Below are 15,856 nucleotides of genomic sequence, written 5' to 3' on the forward strand. Positions count from 1 at the left end.
GCATCGGACGACTGTGAGGACTTCAAGCAATATTCTGTGAGGACTTCATGCAACATTGGACTGTAAATTTGCAAGGACTCTAATTTTTTCTATTTTAAATGTTGTTTATATCTTCATAGTATTTAAGAATTTAGTTCTTCTAATTAAAGAGTTAATTTGTTGATTTAAAGATACCTGGTTTGGTTAGCCTCATTCGGGGGTTAATAGATGGTACAATTTGGCTGGGTCTTTCTTTAATTTGGAAAGTTTTAAATGATACGTTAGGCGATCTATGGAGTGACAGGTTTGAATTAACAGTGCATTTCTCCCACCACAATCAGAATCATATATTTTAATTGGGGGCTTTGACTGGAGCGGTCGGTCGCAACAGTCTGTAGCAGAGCTCTGATTCAAAAATCCCTTTTTATTTGTTTTGGTTAAATGTGTGTGTGTGTGCGTGAGTGTGAGATGCTCTGGTTAAAAAAGGGGACTTTAGAATTTAATGTTGGGACTTTAAAAATTTTAATCTGTGTGTTTATGTTTTTCCTCATTACTAGTTGAGACGTGTTTTATAATAAACTGATAATTTTGTTGCTCAGTAAAGAAATCTGGTTGGTGTGTTCTATTCTGGGAAAAATAGAATATATGATTAACCGTATCGATAAGTGAGAAAATTTAAATAATATGTTGTGACCTGTGGAGAAGTGGGACTGAATTAACAGTGCACTCCTCTCACCTCAGTTGTAACAATAGGGTAAAAAAGCGCTTGCTTAAAACTTATCAAACAAATTTTATCAAAAAAGTCCATCCTTTTCATAATCAAAAATATTTAATTCAAAATTCAAATGCATTTAGGGGGCATTATCAAACTATTATATTGTTGGAAAATTTTCTGGCAGCTGCATCAATACTGCATCTGATTTAGATCTACAGTATTTTTTTAATTTATTATGGATGACCATGCAAAGGTTGGCTTTTAATCATATGACAAACAATAATATTCATCTCATTGCCAGCTGACCCAAACCATGACAAGAAATATGTAGAACTACCTTAAGGTTGTCTGGCAACTCTGAACGACCGGCATAACCTGGATTCATAGTAATGAAAACAGCACAGGTTGGGTTAAGTTTCAGTTCAGTTCCTTCAAATATCAATATATCTGATCCAGCTGCAATACCTGCCGTACAGAAAGAGAACAGAAAGCTTCAAATGTAACTAAACATATAAAAAAATGTCACTGGTGAGTATGGGGTTCTGTGAAATCACCTTTCTTATCATAAAAATCAATTCATGCTAAGTTATGGTCAAAAAATTGCTGTCAAAATAGTGGCAAGGCTAATAGCACTCGATCCGATATGTGATTAAGCACAGAAATCTAAAAGTTGCTGTCAGAGATGCACCACTCCCCCATTCAAGCTGAGAATAGAACTTGCTGTAACAGAGCCAGTTTAAATTACTATTTCGGTAACTGGAAAATAAATTATAAAAGATACAAGCAAGTTGAAGATCAAAAATTTATGGATCATGATAATAATTTCCCTATTAAATACCAAGTTAGATTGAATCCAATAAAATATTGTTTAAAATACTGAGTGACAGAACAACTGTCTATAGACAAAAACTGACAACAGCTTAACTTATATCCCATCATTTTTACATCATAAGAAAAGGGAATGGACTAAATTCAATGATAATCTATGCATTAAAAATCCAAACTAACAAACCTCTTTGGATAGTTAGAATTTGCTGGGCAACAACAGAAAGTACTTCCAGATCAATTCTGTTGAATTCATCAAAGCATGCCCAAGCACCACAGGAGAGCAATCCCTGAAATCAGATTCAAGTTTGCAATTAAAAATTCAACAATATTTCCTACATTAAAATTCAATTGTTAGGAACTTGTATTCTGATATCATACACACCTTAAAAAATTTTCCCAAGGCAATGTAGTCCAGTCCATCAGAGCAGTTAAATACCACACATTGTTTGGCTACAGCTTTTGCCAAATCTTTAGTCGTCTCAGTCTTACCAGTGCCAGCAGGTCCTTCAGGTGCTCCTCCAAGGTGGAGATTTAAAGCACCAAACAAAGTTCTGGATATTTATTCAAGACCAAAAGGATATACATCATAGCTCACGAATTCATGTACACAGAAATATTAACTTCAATTCCAATTTAGCAATGATCAGAAGTAAAACCTCTGTATTTTTGTACACTTTTGTAACTTTAAATTATTCTGAGACGTAAACAAGTCTGCAACATAAAAGTCACAGACTGCAGAAGCAAAAATGAGAGAGGGTAACATTATTATTGACAAGTTGACAGAAGATACAGATTTATTTTTCTCTCTGTCTCATTTCTCTATTCAGGTTTCAGCTAAGACTGTGCTTCTCTAATTCGACCTCTAGTACTGCAACCAGGGTACTCATACAGTCAATCCACAAGCAAACTAGAGTACTTAAAAAACTATGTTGTAACCTTCATTCCAGTCCCACATCATCCACTATTTTGGCAGACACCAATGTCAAACCCTTTATTAAAAGAGCAAATACAAGTAATTATAGGCCAGTTAGCTTAAAGTCTGTGGTCGGATAAAGAGCAAGTGCGGATTTCTAAAGGGACAACTGTGCTTGATAAGCCTCATATAATTTTTTTAAGGAGGTGACAAACATAATATGGGAAGTGCAGTGGATGTAGTGTTCATGAACTTAAGGAAAGTTTTGGCAAAATACCACGTAGGAGATTATAGGATAGCATTCACGTTTGAAATTAAGCTGAGGATAGAAAATTGGATTAAAATTGGTTAAAAGGACAAAAACAGAGAATAGGAGTTAAAAACAGTTTTTCAGCGTGATCCATTAAGTCCCACAGGGTTTAGCTCTGTTCATCAATGATTTGGATATAGGCCTAAAGGAAGTGGTGCTGAAATTTGCAGGTGATACAAAAATAGGACATATAAGTAACCCTTCTGATGTCTAAAGGAAGTTAGAAAGGGATATCGATTAGCTGGGGAACTGGGATAAAAAATAACACATGGAATTCAATATCAACGTGAGGCAGTGCATTTTTCTAAAAAAACAAGCAGCAATTATACTCTGAATGAAACTAGGCATGATACAGTGGAAAAGCAGAAGAATGTGAGGGTACAGGTTCACAGGACATTAAAGGTAATGCCTTAAGTTGATAAGGTCATTAAAAAGATTAATAGAATTCTAGGTTTTAACACAAAATACACAATATGAAAACTAAGAGGTAAAAATGAGTGTATATGAAATCTTAATAAGGCTTCAGTCAGAGTTGTGCGTGCAGAATTGGACTCCACACAATAGGAAAGATATTGAGGCTTTAAAGAGGGTACAGCACAGATTCACTAGAATGCCTATGAGGAAATATGAAGAATTTAAAAGTTTGGGCTATTTTGTTATTACAACAGAGATCACAGGGCATTATAATCCAAGTGTTTAAAATTTTGAAATGATGGGATGATGTAGAATGATTCCACAAGCTGAGGGGTACAGAATGAGGGCAATAAATACCAGATTAAATCTAGAATTTTAGAACAGAGAGCAAGAAAATCTTCTTTACACAACAAGTTGTAAGGCTGTGGAATTCATTTCCAGTGCCCGTGGTTGAGGCAGAAACTATATTAACATTGAAGAGTAAATTGGATATACAGATGAAAGAGAAGGGATAAAGGTATAAAGGGATATGGGAAGAGGACAGGTAAATATGATTAGAACTTATGAAAATATGATTAGGGGTGGCACAGTGGCGGGGGTGGCACAGTGGCGCAGTGGTTAGCACTACAGCCTCACAGCTCCAGGGACCCGGGTTCGATTCTGGGTACTGCCTGTGTGGAGTTTGCAAGTTCTCCCTGTGTCTGCGTGGGTTTTCTCCGGGTGCTCCGGTTTCCTCCCACAAGCCAAAAGACTTGCAGGTTGGTAGGTAAATTGGCCATTATAAATTGTCACTAGTATAGGTAGGTGGTAGGGAAATATAGGGACAGGTGGGGATGTTTGGTAGGAATATGGGATTAGTGTAGGATTAGTATAAAATGGGTGGTTGATGGTCGGCACAGACTCGTTGGGCCGAAGGGCCTGTTTCAGTGCTGTATCTCTAATCTAAAAAAAAAACTATTTTCTTTCATGGAGAATGAATACTGATGAACTGATTGGGCCAACTGGCCTGCTTCCACGTTGTAATTTCTAGATATAATTATGCCTCCAATCCAAATCTGAGCATCGTCCTTTCAAAGAACATAGCTTGGAGGGTGGATATCTGAACATTCAAAAAATTTCTACAAAATATTAGAGACCATCATGTGATCACTGGGCAATAGAATGGCTTCTCCACTTCATTATTCACTCACATCATTGGTAAATAAAAATTTCTCTAACGTTTTCTGTAAATTTTTCCAAACGCCCACAGGGAACAGTACATAAAACAACAACTTGCATTTATCCAGTGCTTTTAGCGTAGCTAAGTACCAAGGCACTTCACAGGAGCATAATCAGACAAAAATTGACACAAAGCCACATTGAGATATTAGGACAGGTGACCAAAGACTTGATCAAAGTGTTAGGTTTCAAGCTGCATTTTAAATGCGGAGAGAAAGCTAGGGAGAGACGGGTAGGTTTAAGGAGGGAATTCCAGAACTTAGGGCCCCACACAGCTGAAGACAAAACTGCAAATGGTGGTGCAATGAAAACTGGGGATGTTCATGAGGCTAGAATTGGAGATACATAGAGATCTAGGAAGGTTGTTACATAGTTACATAGATAGGATGGGCAATTTCATGAAGAGATTTGAAAACAAGGATGAGAATTGAAAATCAAGTTGCTGCAGGACCGGGAGATCAATGTATGACAGCAAGAATAAGGACGATGGGTGAATGGGACTTAGTGTGAGTTGGGATACAGGCAGCAAAGTTTTGGATGAGCTCAAATTTATGAAGTATGGCCAGGAAAGCATTGGAATAGTCATGTCTAGTGGTAACAAATGCAAGGATGAGAGTTTCAGCAGAAGATGAGCTGAGGCAGAAGCAGAGATCTGCAATGTTAGGGAGGTGGACGTAGACTGTCTTGGTGATGGAGAGGATATTGAGTCGGATGCTCGGTTCAGGATCAAATAGGATGCCAAGGTTGCAATTGGACTGGTTCAACCTCAGACAGTGGCCAGGAAGAAGGATGGAGTCAGTCACTAGGAAATGGAGCTTGTTCCTAATGTTTAATATAGCTGAGATCACACTATAAATACATGGGTCAAAGTAACAGGAATATTGCAGAAAGAAAGTCTTTAGGAATAAAATAGAGAAGGGAAAAAATTTTAATTTTTAAAATAGACAACGTGTAAGCAATTATTTTTATTGGAAATTGGGCTTAATGTAGGCACTTCCTCCTTTATTTTGCGTCCTGTCATCTCACAGTACAACACACCTCCCCTCAATTGAAACAAATGGAAAAATAGCTTTAAAGAGAAACATCTCAGCTAGAAGATCCCCCCAGCAAGTGGTTCTATGGGTTTGTTTACATGTCATATTGTCATCCTTTAGGTCCTTATAATCAGGAGGCATCTTAGTCTGAATAATTCAGTGCCTGGGTGTTTCCAATTGGGACTGTTAATGAAAAGAATGGCAAATGGCTTGGAAAGTTATGGAACCTATCACACCATAGTTGAAGGACAGTTCTGTGGAGGCAGTTCTCCGAGCTGTCCATATACCACTTGAGTGGAGAAGGTGCATGATACAAGTTTTAGACATTCAGTTTTTGGAAACAAATGTTGACAATCTAGTCAGGAAAATAATTAAGCACATTCCATTAAATGCATTCAGTACTAAGTAAAAACTATTTGTGTTCATGATTTGATGATTTTGAATATCTGTTGATATTTTCTTTTTCAAAACCTATTCTATTGTTAAAAAAAATAAACACATGGAACTGACTTGTGGTGAATCTGTGAAAGTGGCCTTCATGCAAGCCATTACCTGGGATTCTGTACCTCAACCAAAGATCACTGAGTACCCCCAACGTACAGGGAACACCTCATTGCTATAATAGATTTTTGCTTTATTGTTAAAATATGAGATCAGGGATTTTGTGGGAAAAATGGAAGTTACTATAGATTCTACTTTAACTTATATATTATGAATTACTGGATTCAGGTACTTTGACATTACACTGCTTCATACAGTTTGTCCTAATGTATTTCAGTATTCTTCTCATTATTTACTTAGCAATATACCCTAGCACTGTAACCTATTTTTTCTATTCAAGTATCAAATACAAAAAAGCCCACCTGTAGCATCTGTCTGTAAGTGGAGTGATAACAAGTCGGTCAGTGTTTCCAAGATATTCATAGCCGTAGGCTAAACCCGCATTGATCATTTTTGTCTGAAGTTCATTTTCCTGGAGTGAAGAGTACAAGGAGCTGCAAAAAGGCTATCACATTTGCCAAGGTACTAACAGCATAATTTTGTTGGCATATCTCAATTACCATCCAGTTTTACTATTCAGTTGAATTGTTCTAACTTTGTTTTTCAAATCACAGGCACTATTCCCTAATTTTCTCAAACAATTAAATATCTGTAGATTATTATCGCTTTCCATGATGAACCTCTGGTGCTGAGCCTAGAAATCCAGCGTTATTGTTACACTGCCAGAAGTACGCCAGGGCAGGAGTCTGCCTATCTTTTAGCTTCAATGTCGCACCTGGCACAAATCACAATCGCACCTGATTGGAATAGTGAAGTAGACAGGGGGCTGGATTTTATATCGGGCGGACGGGAGCTGGCTACCGACGTAAAAGTCAGTGGCGAACCCGCTTCCGCCTAGCCCAGGGATCCATCCCGCATTTTACGGGTCCCCGGGCTTTAATTGTTCCAAGGCGGACTTCCACCTACTTGAGGGAGGAAGTCCTGCCTCATTGAGCTGCTGGCCAATCATCGGGCCAGCGCCTCTTAGTCCCTGCAGCGCGAGCGGGAGCGGTGGCCACTGCTGGGACTGCCAATGACATGGAGCTAGGAGTGTAGGTAAGTTTGGGTTGCCTCGCCGGGGGCAGGGGGGCGGGGGGGTGATCGGTCGGGCCCCGGCAAGGCAATAAAATGACTAATATTATTAATCTAACTAAAAATGTTCTTACAGGCAAGTATTCACTCACCTCCCAGTAGTACCTCAGCTGGCTCAACCATTCAAAGTCATTTTCATCACTGATTTTTTTCTTTACCAGAACTGCCAAGACATCTCTGGCATGAACATCTAGCACAACCAATGCCCCTAGAGTAATACGATTCTGCTTGGTTAGTTTTCCACGCACTAAGGTAACAATGTCATCAATCTGCTTGTTATTCTGATCCAGAAAATGCTCAAGGGCCTAAAAAGGAAATGGGGTAGGCCATTTAACTGTATGCAATCAGGATCAAACTCAATTTACCATATACATAGCAAACAGGTTTTCTGCCATTGACTATGAATGGGCAAAAGAACTAGTCCATTGTAAGAGCAAAGTTCTGTGGATGCTGGAAAGCTGAAAGAAAAACAGAAAATGCTGGAAATACTCAGCAGGTCTGGCAGCATCTGTGAAGATGAAAACAGAGTTACTATTTCAGGCCGGTGACCTTTCGCCAGAACAGGGAGTGCTTAGAGATGTAACAGTAGGGAAAGGGGAGAGGAGAGGAAAGAGTAAATGGGAAGGTCTGTGATAGGGTGGAAGGCAGGAGAAATTAAATGACAAAAAGAATGATAGTACAAGGCAAAAAGTGATGAAAATGGGACAAGTAAATAAACAAAAGATGTATCCAGAGCAGCTGTAAATGGGAAAAGCAGAATCAGCACCAATAGCTGTCATCCAGAAAAAGGGGCAGAGGTTATGATCTGAAATTGTTGAACTCAGCGTTGAGTCTGGAAGGCTATAAAGTGCCTAGTCGAAAGATGAGGTGCTATTCCTCGAGCTTACGTTGAGCCCATTGTAACGTTGTTTTAACTCTACTGCTTTTAAAAGAATTCTTCAACTTGATAATTTAAATTATTGAAGATGACTGTCAATTTAAACCACCTGCTTACAATGCAACAAAAGGATGCCAAAATTATAATACTAGAGAGTAACATTACATTCTTCATCATAATTGCAATTTTTCTGCTCAGAATAGCACTAAATTAATTGAACAGAGTGGATCAAAAGCAATGCTTCGCAAGCTTATTCTACTTTCAGTGAAGAGGTTTAATAGGTTAAACAGATGAAATAAAAAAAACAAAGCTTTAAAATTACAACTTTCCAACTATTTATTTCAACCACAGTATATGTAGCAGTTTGAAAATGTAAGTATTTACAGAAAACCATTTTGATTTTAAAAGTAGATTTTTTTCTACTCATTCTCCTAACTTTGCTTACCTGTGGACCAGCTTTAATAGACTTTTGAACCTTTTCTGTCCAAAACATCTGCGAGACACACAACACTGTCTGACCAGGCCAGTTTCTCACCCAATCTATACGTGGAGTCTTTGGATAAGCTTCAATTGCTTGGCCAATAACCTTTACATTAAGTACAAAACAAAATCTGTATAAGCAGCTTTTGTGCAGTTAATAGTCATTTAAGTTCTTTTGTTGTTAGGATTTTTAATGCAGTTTTTGTCTTTCTGCTGTTCTAGATACACAGAAAGGGATAGAATCAATACAGCAGTTAATTTAATGAATAAACCATAAAAGTAGTAATCATAGCACTTGTATTAACTATACCGTATAATCTCTTTTCATTCTTCCTAACAAAATGAGCCACCTCTCATTTTTCTACATAAAATTTTATCTCCCGTGTGTTCACCCATTCCACCAACCTGTCAATGTCCTCTTGAAGTCTATTACTATCTTCCTCAATGATTACTACACTTCCACGTTTTGTGTCATCTGCAAATTTCAAATATTGCCCAATTGGACCCCCAAGTCCAAGTCATTAATATATATCAAAAACAGCAGTGATCCTAGTACTGAACCCTGGGAAATGCCACTATATAGCTCCTCCCTGTCCAAAAAAGCAGCTATTCACCACAACTCTTTGGTTTCCATTCCTTAGTCAATTTTGCATCTGTGCTGCTACTGTCCTTCTTAACCCATAGGCTTCAATTTTGTTAAAAAGCCAGCTATATGATACTTCATCAAACAGCAGAGCATAAGAAATAGGAGCTGGGGATTGCCTTGCAGCCCTTCATGCCTGCTCCACCATTCAATATGATAATGGCTGATCCTCTACCTCAACTCCATCTTCCCGCACTATCCCTTGATTCCCTTAGTATCCAAAAATCTATTAATCCTTGTCTTGAATATACTCAAAAAATGAGCATCCACATCTCTCTGGGGTGGATCTGAATACCACATCTGAAATAGTCTTCTCCAGTTGGCTCTTCAACATACTAATCTGGAAAATTATCTTGTATATACATTCCATGATCTCCTCCTTCACACTCCTTATGAAGCTTAACGCTCCCCTACATTACACTTCTTACATGCACCTCTAATTTCCTGAATTAAACTCTGCCTGATATTACAATTACTGTTAAGGGGCCTAGAATCTACTCCCGCCAGTGTTTTCTGCCCCCTTGTTGTTTCTTATCTCCACCCAAACTGATTATACATCTGATTTTCCAAGCTAAGATCCTTTCTCGCTACTGTCTTTATTATCCTTTATTATCAGGGGCACCGCCCTCCTCCTTTCCCATTTTGCCTATTTCTTCTAAAAGTCAAGTACCCTGGAATATTTAATTCCCAACTTTGGTCACTCTGCAACCACATCTTCATAATGTCTATTAGATCAAACCCATTTATTTCTATCTGTATTAGTAAATCATCTATTTGTTGCGAGAGCTTCATGCATTCAGACATAGTGCCTTTTGTTTTAACATTTTCATTTTGCCCTGATGTCACCTTAGTCTCTAATGCTGTATTACTTTGTTAATCTCTCTGTCCCTTTAGTTTTAGAGATACAGCACTGAAACAGGCCCTTCGGCCCACCGAGTCTGTGCCGACCATCAACCACCCATTTATACTAATCCTACACTAATTCCATATTCCTACCACATCCCCACCTGTCCCTATATATTTCCCTACCACCTACCTATACTAGGGGCAATTTATAATGGCCAATTAACCTATCAACCTGCAAGTCTTTGGCATGTGGGAGGAAACCGGAGCACCCGGAGGAAACCCACGCAGACACAGGGAGAACTTGTAAACTCCGCACAGGCAGCACCCAGAATCGAACCCGGGTCCCTGGAGCTGTGACCACTTCCTGACCACTCTTCTTGTTTGTACCCAAGCACCTTTTCTAAATCCATATGCACAGCATAAGCTGCACTGCTCCCATCCACCCTCTCTGTTAACTCATCAAAAAACTCAATCAAGTTAGTCAAGCATGATTTGTCCTCAACAGATCTGTGCTGGCTCTATTATTCCATGCTTGCCTAAGTAGCTGTTAATTTTCTCCCAAATTATTGTTTTTAAAGTTTCCCACCACTGACATTAACTGACTGACCTGTAATTGCCAGGTTTATCCTCCCCCCTCTTTTTTGAACAAGGGTGTGGTAATTGCAATCCTCCAGTCCTCTGGCACCATCCCTGTATGTGAGGAAGATTGGGAAGATTGTGGCCAGCACCTCTGCAAATCCGTCCCTCAGCAACCTAGAATGTATCCTATCTGGACTGGGTGACTTGTGACAGCTTTGCTAGTACCTCCTCTTTATTTTTATCTCATCCAGTATCCCAACAACCTCCTCATTTACCATACCTTTGGCAAAGTCCTCTTTCTTGGTAAATATCGACACAAAGTATTCATTTAGTAGCTCAGCCTTCTGCCATTCTGCCAATAGATCTTCACTTTGGTCCCCTGAAAATGCTTTACTGTTAATATGCCTATAAAAGACTTTGGAATCCCTTTTACGTTATCTGCCAATTTATTCTCGCACAGCCTCTTCGCTCCTTTATTTCCTTTTTCACTTCTCCTCTATACTTTTTTTTATATTCATCCTGCTCTTTCCTTGTATTATTTAACTGATATCTGTCCCCTTTTTCTGCTTTATCCAATTCTTTCATTCTTTCGCATTTTGAGAGTTCTGCCTTTGATTGCCTTCCCTTTCCCCCCTGTGGGAATATACCTAGACTGTACCTAAACCATCTCCCCTTAAAGGCCACCATTGCTCCATTGAATTTCTGCCTGCCAGACTTTGAATCCAATTTACCCAAGCCACAACTCTCCTCAATTCGCTGAAATTAGCCTTCCTCAAGTTAAGTATTTTTATACCAGATTGCTCCTTGTTCTTCTCCATCACGAATCTAAATCTTACAATACTATGTATATGATTTCTGACAGTGACCTCGGAATATCAGCACACATAATCAGAGTCACTCTAGGGAGACCTTTAACTGGGAGCATGATTCAGGCAGGGCAAGAGGTAAACATATCCAACGGCAACAGCGTGAGGACTGAACAACTTTAACTCCAGGCTTCATTTTAATATGATCGGCAGGGTTGCCACCTAAGTAATGGGCAGCCCATCCATTTTCACAGCATAATTTGCAGTGAACCACCAAAGGGTGGTTGCTTTCCCTGATACCAAATTTGCATATTACATGAATATCGTGAGAGTGAGGAATGTTGGTTGCTGCTGGAACTTGGAGCTTGAGCTGCAACTGCATGATACTGAGCTGCCATTGCTGGAAGAAGGATCATTCGAAGATTTGGAGAGCACCACCACCACCACCCCCCCCACCCCCCCACGTTGGGCTCCCCTCCTAATGCCTTCCCCCACCATATTGCCAGCCCTCCTGCCTCTTAGTCCATCTCCAAAGGGCTGGGAAAATATAGCCCACAGGCTGTTAATGCAAAGGAGCTTTGTGTAAGTTTTCAGGGCAGAAGAATTAGCAGGTCACCAGAATCACTGTGACATTGTCTCATCTCTGGCAACAAGGTGTTGAGGTGGCATCTCATTCTTCTGATGCTTCTTCACCGTCACTCAGATTTTTCTCATTCAATGAGAATTGCTAATGTTGCCGGTATCCTCCAAATGCAGCCTCCTCTGGAATGGCAAGGTTGTGCAGGATGCAGCACGCCACTGTGGGAGACCCTTTGATGGCCATATTGTATGGAGCCTCCAGATCTGTTGAGACACGTGAACCTTTTTGTACTCCATTATGGTCTTGTGGTCCTATTGCTCTGATTATATACCTGTGTTGTTCAGGCTTTATGGAGGGGAAGCATGAGCCATGTATGTTAGAGGCATCTTTTGTTCCTGGAAGGGTTGAATACGGGGGGAAAGCTGCATGTCACAGGATGAACAACTGCCTAAAAACATTGCATAAACTATGATCCAGTTTCTGTAATTGGTGATGAGTTGTTGGATGTTAATTGAGTGGTAGCATTTCCTATCTATGAAAGCTGCTGGCTGATCTTCTGGCGCCTTCATGGCAACCGATGTGCCTTGGTGACAAGGGAAGCCTACCACTGCTGCAAATCCCTGCACTCTCTCATGTTGACTGGTATCAATGGAGAAAGTGATGTATTGGTTGACCCTGGCATTGGTGATCTGCTTGATGCAGCTGTACACTTCAGATTTGGATATGAGGGCGATGTCCCTGCAGCAGTCTGTGGAATGAGTCTACCGAAAAGAAGTTAAGGGCTGTGGTGACTGACAGCTACTGACAAAGCATAGCCACTTAGTCCAGGAGGTAGCAGGTCTTGTTGGAGGAGGCTACAGAGGCGCACAACAGCTTGCCTGGAGAAGATCAGCCTCCTGATGCATTGGTCCAGAAAGTGACTTGACCTGTAGACTCTGCGGGCTAGGTAGAGTCTCCTGCAAGCAGCCCCCCACCTGCTGCTCATGGTCTTTGCTGAGGCTGCTGCTCTTGTTTTTCCTCCATCCAAACCAAAGTGGATATAATGGCCTCCATGCTCAGCTGTGAGCCTAATCTAAAACAAAACATCTCAGAAAGAAGCAACTTGGAAGCTTGAAACTCTCATAGTAATACAAAGAACACAATGGCATGTGTTCAACACAATTGGTTGCGGGTATGTGCAGCGTTAAATAGTGCTTCATGTGGCCCCGAGTACAATCCCACTAGGTTTTACTAGCAGATTGAGTGTTGGACAAGGCTAGTATGATTTCACATTTAAATTTCATGGGGGACTAAATAACCTTATAGGATCCCCATTTGCATGTATGCGTGAGGTCCCCACCAGTTTCTGGCGTTTGCCCAAAAATGGCATGGTTAAGATGGTGGCCAGTGGGAACAACATGGTACATACTACAAAGCAATTTTAACAGCACACCCCGGGTTGGGTGGGTTAAAACTGCCCCTTACATGTCAGATATTAATCATTATTGGCTTGGTGGAATTATGTATAATATCCATCAAATGTCATGCAAGTTATATTTGCTTAGCAAGGCATAAAATAAAAACAATCCCTACCATATGAAGGAAGTAACTATTTTTGACTCAAAATTGATTAATGCATCTAGTCATAAAAAGGCACACACTACCTTGTGAATGGACTTCACCATGGCTGACTCGAGTTCTAGCAGCCATTTTTCCACTTGACCTCTGGCTTTTGCAGTGGAAATTATATCAATAAGTTCCACCACTTCATCTTCACTGCTTTTCATATGGGTTATTTCCAAGATATCAGTAAATACAACTTTTGCAATGCCCTCAAAGCACTTCTTCAAGTGAGGCTGTACTCTGTAGCAAGAATCAAAATCTTTAGAATTTAAAATGCATTGCTTAACAACTTCCATGATCTCTATTAGAATCTTACTTTTCAATTTCTGCCTATTTGGATCATTAAGCAGATTTTTTTGGAAAATCTATGGAATGGATGATCCAATATTATGTATGGGCTATCAATGGATAAGATTTTCCGCTACCAGTGCCATTCTAAAAATTGGCTCCTGTGGCCCATAAATGTGACCACACAGCACCTGTTTTGCTGGGGTTTATCTAACCACTAAGCTCCTGGCGGACAGGATGCGTGCGCATATTCCTGGACAGAAGTGCTATCCACCAAATTGGTAAGGTTAAAAAAAGTGTCCTTTGCCCACACCTGAAGCAGGTGTTAGGCCCTTTGAATTTGCAAATAAAAGGACCTAACACATGCTTGAGATTGGCTCTTCAAGATTGGTTTGTCCAAGGTAGCCAGCTCCTACGGATCACCTGCCAAATAAGGTGGCAAATAACATCTGAATCTAGAACCAGGAGGAGCAGGAATGCTTCTCTGATCCCATTTTGAAGGAATCGATCACTGCCACCAATTCTAACTACCACCCCCACAAGATTTTCCCTGCTCCCAATCTGCACCCCACATCTCCTGACCTGGACCTACAATCCCTGCTGCTCCCAATCCCCAATCCTCACCCCCGCCTATATGCCCCCATTCCCCAACCCAGTCTCTTCTCCCAATCCCACGATTCCCAGACTCCGATCTATAGCCTGACTCGACACGACCCAACTCAATCCCGAACCTGACCCCAGGCCCTAACCACAGACTCACTAAGTTGAGATCCGCTGTGACACCATCAGTGGCCTGACATTGCACAATTCTTGACCGGCAGACTCATTAAGATCAGGCCCAAGGCCCAATATCTGCAGTTTCTTTTAGAAAGCATCACATTATTTGCTTATGTTAGCTCATCAGCGACAGCTACACAACCCTTCCAATCTCAGAAATATTCATCCAGTAAGCAGGTATCAGTTAAAAGGTCTTATAAATAGCAGGCAATTTTTTGACAGTCTACACAGGAATAACTATCCAAAACCTCTTAACAGCACCACATAAAGTTTTAAGCAGATTATGCATCAAAAAAATCATACCTGGTCGGATCTTTGGTCTCTGAAAGGATCTCCAGCAACTCATCATTAGACAGGAAGAAAAATCGTGGGAAGAAGAGACGCTTCTTTTCCAAATAATTATTAAGTCCTTTAAGGATCAAATCCAGCAGGGCATTTGATTTTTTTAGTTTATCGATCATTTTTTCTATGGATACCACTGACAGAACATGCGTATCCTGCAGACGTAACATTTTACTTAATATAGCTGGTTTCATTTAGAAAATTGGTCATAAAAGTCAGAACATATAAAGGGTTAAGTAATATTTGGAAACTGAAATGATAATCCTTTCATATTTTATTTTACTAGTACAAATAGAAATGTTAATTGCCTCAGTTTTCTACTGGGTCTATTTCTACACAATTTCATTTGCCTTACTGGCAGAAACCTGGGCTTTCAAAATTAATGAGCATTAATGCACATTTTGTGCCTCTCATGTGACTTCAACGGCGACTTAAGTTGTAATGTAAAAGTCAAAAATGGTAATACATGATTAGGGGCCTACCAAATTCACAGCCATGAAAAATGCGTCATGGACTGTGAAATCTTGGGTCCTCCGTGAAATCATCCATTTTTGCGAACTTAACGTGTTTTATTCATTGACAAAAGGCTTACCTCACTGATTGCTGGGCACATTGCAAACATCGAGCATTTTAGTGATTGATACAAGGCTCAACTGGCTGATTGGTAGATGAGAGAGGGGTTCCGGTACAGTTTTGAGAGAAGCAGTCTCAAGTATTAGCAGACAGATAAGCAAGCGAAGGAATTTCTTCTCTCAGAGGGTACTGAATGTCTGGAATTCTCTACCCCAGAGACTTGTGGAGGCTAGATCACTGAAAGTTTTTAAACTGGAGGTAGATAGATTTTTGAAATATCAGGGAGTTGAGGGCTATGAGGAGCTGGCACGAAAGAGGAGTTGAAGTCTGGGGCAGATCAGCCATGATCTTATTGAATGGCAGGGCAGGCTTGAAGGGTCAAATGGCCTACTCCTGCTCCTATTTCTTATGTTCTTATGT

General features: G+C 40.1%; 1 protein-coding gene across 1 annotated transcript in view; it reads right to left on the reverse strand.

Moving 5' to 3' along the window:
* dnah7 (dynein, axonemal, heavy chain 7) overlaps positions 1-15,856 on the reverse strand; it is a 461,512-nt gene that overhangs the window by 285,707 nt on the left and 159,949 nt on the right. The window contains exons 19-26 of the mRNA XM_068035667.1: positions 14,825-15,018; positions 13,498-13,696; positions 8,366-8,506; positions 7,136-7,348; positions 6,275-6,384; positions 1,905-2,073; positions 1,707-1,809; positions 1,032-1,159 (exon numbers count right to left, since the gene is read on the reverse strand). Coding sequence (XP_067891768.1) covers positions 1,032-1,159; positions 1,707-1,809; positions 1,905-2,073; positions 6,275-6,384; positions 7,136-7,348; positions 8,366-8,506; positions 13,498-13,696; positions 14,825-15,018 — 1,257 coding nt within the window. The remainder of the gene's footprint in view (positions 1-1,031; positions 1,160-1,706; positions 1,810-1,904; positions 2,074-6,274; positions 6,385-7,135; positions 7,349-8,365; positions 8,507-13,497; positions 13,697-14,824; positions 15,019-15,856) is intronic.

This window comes from Heterodontus francisci, chromosome 7 (assembly GCF_036365525.1).
Source record: "Heterodontus francisci isolate sHetFra1 chromosome 7, sHetFra1.hap1, whole genome shotgun sequence".
Classification (NCBI taxonomy): Eukaryota; Metazoa; Chordata; class Chondrichthyes; order Heterodontiformes; family Heterodontidae; genus Heterodontus; species Heterodontus francisci.